The sequence below is a fragment of the Cynoglossus semilaevis genome, chromosome 13 (assembly GCF_000523025.1).
Source record: "Cynoglossus semilaevis isolate Cse_v1.0 chromosome 13, Cse_v1.0, whole genome shotgun sequence".
NCBI classification, from domain to species: domain Eukaryota; kingdom Metazoa; phylum Chordata; class Actinopteri; order Pleuronectiformes; family Cynoglossidae; genus Cynoglossus; species Cynoglossus semilaevis.
Genome location: NC_024319.1, coordinates 12,050,762 through 12,061,842, shown reverse-complemented (window position 1 = coordinate 12,061,842; position 11,081 = coordinate 12,050,762). Strand labels below are relative to the sequence as shown.

The following is an 11,081-nucleotide window of genomic DNA, read 5'->3' as shown; positions in this document are numbered from 1 at the left end:
ATAACAGGAAATGACTGAATCTACATATGACTGACAGCTGGATTGTCCAATAGGAGCCCAGTGATGTCATGACATCGATAAAATTGACTTATTTGGTCAACGTGAACAATTATTCCCTTTTGGGACTTTGTTCTTTGTCATCCTCTCACCCTCAGAATTAGCTGGAAGTTTGCAAGGTGACCTAGAACTGCTGTTTGAGGGGATAAACTAATAAAACATTCAATGCCGTTATAAAATGAGTGGTGTGTTGTCTCCTGTTTCATGGACCTAGACAAGAAATATCCAGAGTTACAGCTCTGTCCATTCATTTATATACAGTCTGTGATTATGTCAATAGCGATTTGTTTCTAATTTACCTGACATGAAATGAAAACAAGGTAATATACAATTTGCCTGACACTTTGCCTCATTAACTGCATCCAATATCATCAACAGGGAGGTGACTTCTCTTCCCTGGGAGCCATGCTGCTTTTGGTCTTTGCTGGGTCTCGTTTATATAAATGAAAGTTGTCAGCACGTTCACCTGTTAAGTTAATAATAGCAGGAGTGACATTCCACGGTTGACTTTTCGGTTCCTTTTTTAAACAGAGTGCCATGTGAGTTCAGGTTAAATCGGGACATTGTCTATGTTATGGTAGCGTATGCTGCATAGTGATAAGGAAATACAGTAAAAGTGTCAGACATGTTTACCACGTTCATCCTGCAGTAAAACGTTTTCAAAACATCCACGCTGCTGATAAGGTGACCGAGCTCTGAGAGCAGATGAAGGTGGAGTTAAGAAAAAAAAAAAGTTTAATGTTAATATACCGTCAACAGAGACATTTTGCAAAAGGAGAGTCATGACAGTTTAATACTCTTAATCTTTTATCGGCTCTGTCTCTGAGGTCCCATTTATACTGATGGTAATTTCATCATCTCACATCTGACGGCCAACAAAACTTCTGCCAAGAGACGACGTATTAATAATGGGCTAAGTTGGCAAAAGTAGCTTTTGGTTGACAGAATCTAATTGGGATCCAATTAATGTCTCTATCAAGTTCATTCTTTACGTTGCTAACAGCTGACTGCTTTCCCGCACGTCACGGAATCATTACATCAGCGAGGAACTACTGTGGTGTGAGATTCTGCAAATGAGCCTTAACAAGTCAAAATATCTAATTAAAACTTTTACCCTAATTAAACAGATGTACATGTTTTGTAGTTTAAAATACAAAAGTAAATAAGGCAAGCTTTTTTTACATTTTAATATAGGGTGAACAATAAGCAGATCGGGATCGACTAGTTGTCATTGAACAATAACCACAGCAGGTCTTGTCCAATGATAATAAAACATTTCTATTCTATTCTATTTGACTCAAAAGGAGTGCTTAAATTATATCGTACCACAGAGCTGTAATGTTTATATAAAGTGCGTTCAGTTTAGGTGGAAATCTTAGTGATGGCTCGATACAACTTTTTTATGTTTGATAACGATACTACCACAACTTGGAGAATCTGCCCATACAGATATGAATCTGACACCTTCTCTTCGCCTATCATGCCAGCGTCTGTCACTGCCAGGCAATCGTGTTCCTTTTTCCATTCATGTTGTGCAAATTTAACTGGAGCATTTGATCTTAGGTATCGGATTTAACGGGTCTATAGTTGTTTTCATCGACGTTCCACCCTGAAATTCTTACCAATATCAGACCGAATAGTTCCCGAGTATCGGATCAAGCCATCTCTAATAAATATATAATACATTTTTTCAATGTAGGTCAGTCACTTTAAATAGTAGCTTCCAAAAAAGTGTGGGCACCACTGTTTTACTGTCACGAATGTCTTTTAGGAAACATTTCAAGTATGTTCAGAGAGAAGATGTTGTTGGTTATAAACACACACCACTAATGAGCCAAACCTGTGCCAACTCAAATTGCAGTCTGTCACCATGTGATGGGAAAACCTACTGGGAAGCTGTCTCGCCTTTTCTTTCACCCTGCAAAAATAGCTTCTCTACCATTTTCTGGAGACTCTTCCTGAACCCATTCATTGCCAGTTATTTCCTTTACTCTGAGACCAGTTGCTTTTCATGTTTTAATATGGATGCCCACTGTAGCAGCCAGACAACTGGAAGAGTGTGTGGATACAGTGTCAATGTTTACGTTTCCATCATTGGTGATGTGAGCAGCAGCTCCATCAAATCTGTTTGTACAGTGGCCTGTGTCTGTGAACGCTGGCAGTCACTGGCTGCTGACTTCTAAATGATCTCTGTACATCTGCTAGGCTGCTGCAGTTTTTGGTCATTCTAACATCGGATTCCTGAAGTGACACAAAGCGACTGCAGAGCCTGTTTTATTCTCTCCACCACTTTGACTGGACCGGGGTTCTGCTTGCTGGCTGCCAACTGCCACACTGATGGTTAACCTGATTTACAGAAGCAGAATAAGACAGAGTTGGCCCCAGAAAAGTTGAAGTGTGGCGTGACAAACAGGTTCAGCTGTCATACACATCAGTGACATCTCTCTTCAGACAAAGATCAGATGAAGATGGTTAATGACGTTCCCGAGAAACACAATGCGATTTGAGCGTTGGCCAAATATGCTTGCAGAAACAAAGATTTTATTTTTCAACTTAAAGACACATCTGCAGGTTCCCCCATACATAAGGTCAGTCAAACCAGCCGTCAATTACCTGTTCTGGAATAGCTCTTCAGGTGAACCTTACCTCTGCATGTGGGTGGCTGCTGGCTCCACTGACGGCTGGTCTGACACTGAGCTGTGGAAGGTCCTTCTAAGGTGTAGCCTTTGTTGCAGGAGAAACGCACAACGTCATTGTAGTTGAAGCCATCACCGATGGTGCGGCCGTAGATGGGGCTGCCGGGGTGGCCGCACGTCACAGCTGGAGGTGAGAAGAAAAAGTGATAATGAAAGATGAAGGAGAGAAATTTAATTATGGAAAAAAATGTAAGAAGGAGAAAGACAGTGGATGGAGAAAAAAATGGATGTGTGTGTGAGAGAGATGATAGGGTCAGCAGAGATAATTCAATAAAAATGATCAATAGGTGATGTCATGTGACACCTATCATAGAAATATCATTATCATATAATTAACCTCGCAGAACGCTGGATGAATACGGAATCAGGACGTGATGCAGATTGGAAAAGGCTTAACGTCAGAGTCAGAGCATCAATAAGTGAACAGGAGATTAAAAATCACATTATGAGGATTTTTTATCGATCGCTGACTTCAGTGCAGCACAGACTAAAGTAGTAACAAGCCTTGGTTTCTGCATGATGTTCGGGTTTGTTAAATAAAAACAAAAACTAACCAATACCTGCTTCTCATAAAAAACATTGGTTGTTTCATTTATTATTTTTGTAGCAATTGAAAAACGAATTAAAAAACAATTTCAAAGACTTATTAATGGGTCAAACCCCCAAAATTATAGCATTGATCATCCTTAATTACGAAAATCACTGCTTACTCATAAATAAATATATAAAAATAAGTGGTCCTCCTTTGTTACACAAACAGAAAAATATCCTGCTGACTACAATTTGGTCAAATTAAATCTAGGTCGACCTTGCATGAAAAAACAAAACAGACAATCAAAAAAAAAAGTTTTAAACAGTAAAAGACAGAAATATGTGTTAGTGAACACAGACACCACTACCCCTGCAGGGGGTGCTATAAACAACTTGCATGACCTAGTCCTGGAGGTAACACAAGTAACTTTGAATACTTTTTTATGGAATAAACAATCCTAAAAATATGGCACAGAAGATATTTTCATATGTTTTTAATTATTATAACAAAATGTAATTTTTTTTAAAACTATCGACTTCTGCCAGGCCAACCTGCTGATTGCCTGTTAGCAGCTCAGGATTTATTTCACAATATTACTGAATACTCTACCTACAAACATGACATGTTCCTACGGATACTTACGGATACAAACTGGGAGCTGTCCAGACCAGCTGTGGTCCTGCTGACAGATCCGTACTGAAGATCCGATCAGCCTGAATCCAGGGTTGCACTGATAAACCACTGTGTCCCTGTAACCAAAGTTCTCCCCAATCACCTGTCCATTAACAAATGGCTCTGGGACACCACAGTGTCCGGCTGTAAGGACCGTGGAGACAAACACAGAACACGCATTAGCAAAACACAAATAATAAAGAGTGAAACATCTCAGGCACATGCTCATAGTGTACCACACTCGGGTTAGACTTTCCAACATTTAATAACAGCAGCCCGCAGTGATGCACACTGAGCTGACGGAGGACATTTCTGTGGACATTTTTATGTTGTTCCCACACAAAGTAATTTTGTGTTTTGACATTTGTGTTGTAAAATGAAATGATAATTTTAAAGGTCCCTGGAATACAATGTGGGAAAACAAATGAGTGTATTCATTGGAACATAATGGCTTTAAAAATAAATGTTTCGTTCAACTCATTATCCCTGAAATATTGTTGATAGATTTACAATGTCTTCAGCATTATTCATTATGACAACACACCATAAGAGACAGACATTGGTGATGTAATTCGGCACAGGAATTTATTCCAATTCCTGTCCCATTGTTGATTTCATTTATCGATTCCACCCCTTATTGATTCTCCTATTGATTCCCATTTGGCTAGGAAACAGAATACAGTTGGAACAGGGTTGTACGCACTAAATTTTAATGGAAATATTTAGCATTTCATTGGACAGAAATGGAAACTGCATATAAAAATATCCTATAGACATTTTTTTAACTAACAAACCTGTGGAACAGGAAGCTGAGGCAGCCTCTTGGTGACATTAGATGAATTAGTCAGTGTCAGAAAGAGACTGTATTAAAGCTCAAACAGCTGTTCAATTTGGCTGACACTAGGAGAAGAGGGGTTTTTAATGTTGTTTTTGAAAGCAGCCCATCTTCATAATCTTGCTGACACTCATCTTGTACCAATAATTTAAAACCATAAACGATCGGAAATAATCTTCATCTAAGTGTAATTATAGGAGATGGACATTATTCCTACACTAAGTGAAGGCAGGTTGACACACGATTGGCTCCATCATTAACACAGAACGCGACCTGGATACGTTCAGTGTTACTGGGGACATTGAGACTGATAAGACTGTGTTGAAGGCTCTGCCCCAGAAGTCAACCAAGAGTCATCACCATCATAACTACCACTAAAAGAACTGATTCTCCACTACTATATCTAGATATAATTGTGCTTATAATTGACAGGACTTTCGCCAAAATTTCCACTGCCACTCAAAACATGAATATATTCCTGTGCGTCTCAGTTGCCCTAATTTCCCCCTCCACCCTCAGACTCAGCTGAGCCTTGAATTACCACGCTCCAGCGGAGAGAGGCCCGATTCTATGAGGATGAGCTGCAGCGGTTGACAGAGCTTGGAGGTCATCCCAGCAGTCACATCCAAAAACAAAAGTGAGGTGCTCTTTCAAATGAAGGCGACCGGTCTTGTACTGGGCCTGAACTGTAGTTGCTGGTGTGAGGTTGATAAATGGACTCAGAGTTCTGCCAGAGAAGCTGTCCTATTCTGCTGCTGCATGGGCTTCAATGCGGCTCAAGTAATTACACGTGTCTCATTGTTTTCTACAGTACAGAGCTGTGACGGATTGTGAGAAGTCAAGCTGTAGTGTATGTTTATGGACGATGTTCTAACAACAGCTCCAATTGTGCCGTTTTAGCGTGAAAGATGTCTGTACTATTCAGATAACCAGTAGCTACGGACTCCCATTCAACAGAAGGACAAAAATAGCCCCAACAAATTAGCGTTAGCTGCACAGATTGCTACACCTGAGGCGAGATGCATGTGCCCAGACATTTACATTTAAAAAAAATCTGACGTAATGACAACAGGCTGGTCAGAACAAAACAAAAAAACTGATCTGATATTTGTAATTTTCAAGAGTCTTTGGTTTTAGAAAGTCTGTAACACAAACAGGTAAAGCCATTTCCAGATCAACTTTGTATTAGGGTTAGACGTTTGTCAGTTCATAACATTTGATTATCAGAATTCTGAATCTTTAGACCTTCAGAGGTTTAGCATTCTCTCAAAATGTTTTATTATCTTGTTTGTTTTGAAAAAGTGTTAGTATTAGTATTTATATAAAAAGGAGAGTATTACACATTTGAACATCTGTGCTCACTATGATTTGGCTTTCTAACACTTTTAATTTCTGTACTTCAAACCAAATGTGGTTTAACCATAAACATCATATTTGACAACCTCAATCAAAGAAAAATCCAGACATTTGCTTACCCAGGCAGTGAGTCTCCATTCCACTCCACAGACCCGACAGCAGACACTCTCTGACGGTGGAGCCAGTTAAAACATAACCAGTGTTACAGCTGAAGATGGCAGACGCTCCAAAGGTAGTCTGCGTTCCTATTTTGTTCCCATTAGGAGGAATGGGCAGATTGCCACAGGAAATGACTGCAATAACATGTAAAAGATAATAGAGAAGAAAAGAAGACGAAGGTGAGAAGACAGCAGAGGTGAGAGCAGGAAACCAGAGAAATGAGATTCATCTGCTCACATCTGTACAATCAATAGGAGAACACAGTCAATTACAGCCTTTTTGGAAGAATTAATACAAACAAAACATTGACCTAAAGGTATTTAGGTTTGGATCCTTCATCCTGGCCACTCAGTACTTCTTATTTGTAAGAAATGATGTAATTCACAGTGCAGTTAAATGTCTTTCAATAGTTTTTTGAGGTCTTAACAATATCTACCGTAGGCAGTGGTGGTTATAGGTCCAGAGTGTGAAAGTGAATCCAGCAGCTGCAGATGAGGTGAGCAGTGAATATGCCATTCATTCAAGTCCTATAGTGTAGTCTATGGTGCTGTTGACCCCACTGTGGGACATACTGTAGACGTTTCACTCTGGCTGTATGACATTGTCCAATTTCTTTCAATTTCAACCTTTCACTGAAACTAATGAAATACACACCCACAGTGTATTCTTTGTGCTGAGACTAAATGCTCCATCTGTGACTGTAAACGAGGTTTGATTTCTACAGACCAAACATCTCCAGAATGTTTGCTAGAATTAAGTAACTTTTTTTGGTTCTTTCTGACAACATTTGTCACACATTTTTAATCAATTTACACGTTCTAGAAGTCACTCACTTCTACATCGAGGTCTCTCGTTCCTCCAACTCCAAACACCATTGGACAAGCACTGGATGTGGGCGGGGCCAACACGGTAGAATCCAGGATTGCAGGTGAAAATGATTTTTGTGCCGTACTCGTAGTGTGAGCCGTTAACCACCCTCCATTTCCCGTGGTCCAGAGAGAAGGAGCTGAGACTGGGACAGCTCATGACTGAGGCAGGAGGAAAACAAAAGCTGATTCAGTGACTTTTGTTTTTCAACAGAATTACTTGTGGTTCAGTTTTCCTTTAGTCCCTCGCGTGCACACTGCCGAGACAAAAGCCGTAAAGACGACGTGCAACGTCCCAGAAGTCAAGTAGACGAGAAAGAGTTGCGAAATTAAAATTTAACAAGAACAAACTCAAAGGAAAATTAAGGAATGCATTAAATGTTTAATGCAACACTTCTGCAGTTTCTGTACAACAGCAATGTCCCTAAATTGGCACTAAAAACAGAGGGGTTTTAAACAAGCCGTTTCCTCAGCAGTTAGACACATTTACAGTAAAAAAAAAGAAAATAAATTTGTAGTTAATGCTGTCAGTGACTCTTGACAAAAGCAAGTGTCACAGAATATCTCAGGATATACAGTATATATATATATATATATATATATATATATATATATATATATATATATATATATATATATATATATATATATCCTGATATTATGTTGTTACTAATAAACCTGCAGTTTGAATGAGCAATCTTTTTCAGCAGGCATGCATTTTCTACAGGAAACTGTATAGAGGAAAAACCAAAAATAATCTCCAAGTTCTGACACAGCCTTTGAGAGCTGCAGCTCCACACAACTCACCGATGCATCGAGGTATCTTGTTGTGGTTGCTCCAGGTACCGTCTGGCTGACAGACCGTGGTCGTCAGTTCTTTGGAGGAGAGCCTGTAGCCACCGTTGCAGAAGTAGGTCACCCGAGTGCCGACGGAGTAATCGGCAGCGAGGACACCTCCGTTCACCGGCGCACTGGGCACACCGCACGACACAGCTGCAAATGAGGAGGGGATGATTGTTGACATGTTTATGCATATGCAGTATAAGATGGAGTAAATTTTGCAGGGAGTAAACACAGTCAAATTTAAATGGAACAGACTCAAGTTTTTAAGCCCGTAAAGTTTTTTTTTAAAATAGCAATTCGCCTAAAAGATCTGTATGGGAAACATAATCCTGAGTAATATTTGTTTTTCATTTGTTATGCAATCAAGTTCAATAATTCCTCAATTGCTCATCTGAACGGCCGTGGATAGTTCTGACTCCGGTTTCTAAACCCTCACTATGTCTCATCCAATTATCTTTGCAGTTATTGTCTTCTCTTTCCATCCCTGTGCTCAGACCTCTATCCAGTCTCTTCGAGGAACCAAGGCAGGCCATTATATCAATTACAAGAACCTTATCCTAATTCAAACAGAGCAATGGCACCAGGCAATCAGCCAGACCTAATACAGATGTGTGATTTAATACACACAGGTTATCACTGTATTATTAAATACCAACCTGTTTTAAAGTTCCAACCTTGTGACTGTAAATCTGATGGTAAATGATGTAGAATGTAAGACGATGTGTGTCCACAGTCCATATCAGTCAATTTAAAAAATATATTTTCTTATATTTCCAAATGGTAAAACTGTGTAACCTAATACTACAGTGTTAAAAAACAAAGAAAGAAACAGGAGATTCTCCACATCACGGTGTGTTCCAGCATCTACATCACCTTAATCTTTACGTGGTTTCACTGCCTTAGCAGACACACTAAAGTCAAACTGGAACGGTTTAAAGGTGTTTATTATCGTCTGGGGACCTGGAGGAGGCCAGGAGTGAAACGACGAGGGGAACAAACATCTGTGGGGTCACAGCGGTGACATTTTTACAAACACATCATAAAACAAAGAAGCAATTGTAGCTGCAGATTCAAAGGAGGAAGGGGGGGGGCACACTCACATCTAACAGAAGCTAATTAGGGGTGGGGGAAATGTTTCCGTACTGCATATGAAAAATTGTGACTTTACAAAGACCGAACCTTTAACACAAGGCTGTGTCAAGGCTGAGAAGGTCACTTGCTGTGAAAAACTGTTTAAGGTCACTGCCATTTTTCCAACGGGCAGAAGTGAGGAATGAATATACTGCATAATTTGAATCAGATTCTCAGTCATACACTATGGACTGGAGAGAGTGGAGGAGTGAAGGTGCTGTGGTGAAACCTCCGTCATCCATCCGATAACAGATGGAGAGCATCTGCCTGTTATGTCACTTCATTTGCAGCCACTCTGGTTTGGATGCTTTGAAAAAGCTGCACGCAATTAACAACCTGACAGAGTCAATTACAGGTGCAGTGTTTTTAAAATGTTCTTTAAAATACAACAACATACAGTAGATATAAATACATGTCAATTTCATGACAGCACGATAAAATAATATTCAGAACACCATCTGCTGCTGCTTATCGCAGCCTGTCTTCCTTTGCACCAAAATACCCAGATATTTCATGTGTGCATCAAAGAAGCCAATTACTTGAGTGAGACCCAACAGGAGCCGACGCTGCATGCTAATAGCAAGTTAGCCAAAGTAATTTCAAGAAGTGGAAATTGACAGAAGTAGGAGAAATTGATTTCTGTTTCTTTTCCACCTGACAGGGCTCAGGCTCTCCATCAGCCTCCACTCAGTTCTGCTGCTAACTACATGGGAATGTTTGAGGGCGAGAGGCTCACGGATGCCTTTATGCGCTTGCCTGTGTGCTGCTGAGAATAAAGGTTCTGGAGCAGTGACCAGAAGATCGGGGGGGGCTGGCTGAAAGTTGAAAATTAAAAGCTGCCAGAGCCGGTGAGCTCACCTTGACACGCGGGAACTGGAGCATCCCAGGCAAAGTAGTCATATGTGGTCTTTTTGCACACAGCTGTGCCTTTTCCAATCAGCTTGTATCCCCTGTCGCAGGCCCAGCGTACCACACTGTTCAGATGGCCCCCGGTCTGGCTCACGACAAACCCATGTTGTGGGGAGTCAGGTGTACTGCAGTACATGGCTGCAAAGTTGGAGTGATTTAGGAAGAGGGGGCATGATGGGAAGATGGAAAAGTCAAGACACACGAGACAAGGTGAGAATGAACCAGAGGCAGTAAACGGGAAAACACAGGCAGGTAAGAAGAGCAAGAACAGACAAAGACCAAAACAAAGACAGCATTAGCTAAAGTTATATATATATATATATATATATATATAAAGAAACAGGAAAAAAGAGTTTCATCTTCATCTGTCATAACTACTTAGCTTCAATATATTTATTTACCAAGAGTTACTTTTTTAAACGTAGCTTTGATCAAGCAGGAAGAACACAACAATGCTAACAAGGTCACATATTGGAACTAAAATTAAAAATCAGCAGTGAAGCTGAATCAAAATAAAGGTTGTAAATGAACATTTATTTAGCTGCTTTAAGGTTTTTGAAACTGATTCAATCAATACAACTTTTTTTTATCATTTAATGCTTTAATATCCGATTTAAGTTTTAAAACATTGAGGCCATAGGCTGTGTTACACTGCATGTTACAGAAACAGCCCTGCTGATATAGAGATGACTTCCTGTGTAGATAGTTTGACTGTGTTTTAATAAGGATGACTCAGTGCTAGCACCTTTACTCCTACTTTAAGTATCTGCAGACACCAATACCTATCCAGTACCTTCATTTCTCCTTTCTGAAGTTCTTAAGAATTCTGACTCAGCAGCTCTATTCATACAATCAAATGAGAATTTTCATGCAAAAGTTTAAACCAGATTAAACCAGGTTATAACCAATAAAATGGGGCTTTAATTTCACACCTGATGTGGCCCGCACTTCACTGACGTAGACAAAAGTTAAAGATAATATCAACAGCATTTGCAGGAATTATTTAGAATTTACAACGCAACAGA

At 39.9% G+C, this 11,081-nt stretch overlaps 1 protein-coding gene across 1 annotated transcript in view; it reads right to left on the bottom strand.

Annotated features, from left to right (window-relative positions):
• The window catches only part of LOC103388616 (CUB and sushi domain-containing protein 3), a 189,517-nt gene that overhangs the window by 41,076 nt on the left and 137,360 nt on the right, over window positions 1–11,081 (bottom strand). Inside the window, exons 49-54 of the mRNA XM_025061476.1 lie at window positions 10,006–10,194; window positions 7,981–8,166; window positions 7,141–7,335; window positions 6,268–6,441; window positions 3,928–4,101; window positions 2,704–2,877 (exon numbers count right to left, since the gene is read on the bottom strand). Of these exons, the coding sequence (XP_024917244.1) occupies window positions 2,704–2,877; window positions 3,928–4,101; window positions 6,268–6,441; window positions 7,141–7,335; window positions 7,981–8,166; window positions 10,006–10,194 (1,092 nt within the window). The remainder of the gene's footprint in view (window positions 1–2,703; window positions 2,878–3,927; window positions 4,102–6,267; window positions 6,442–7,140; window positions 7,336–7,980; window positions 8,167–10,005; window positions 10,195–11,081) is intronic.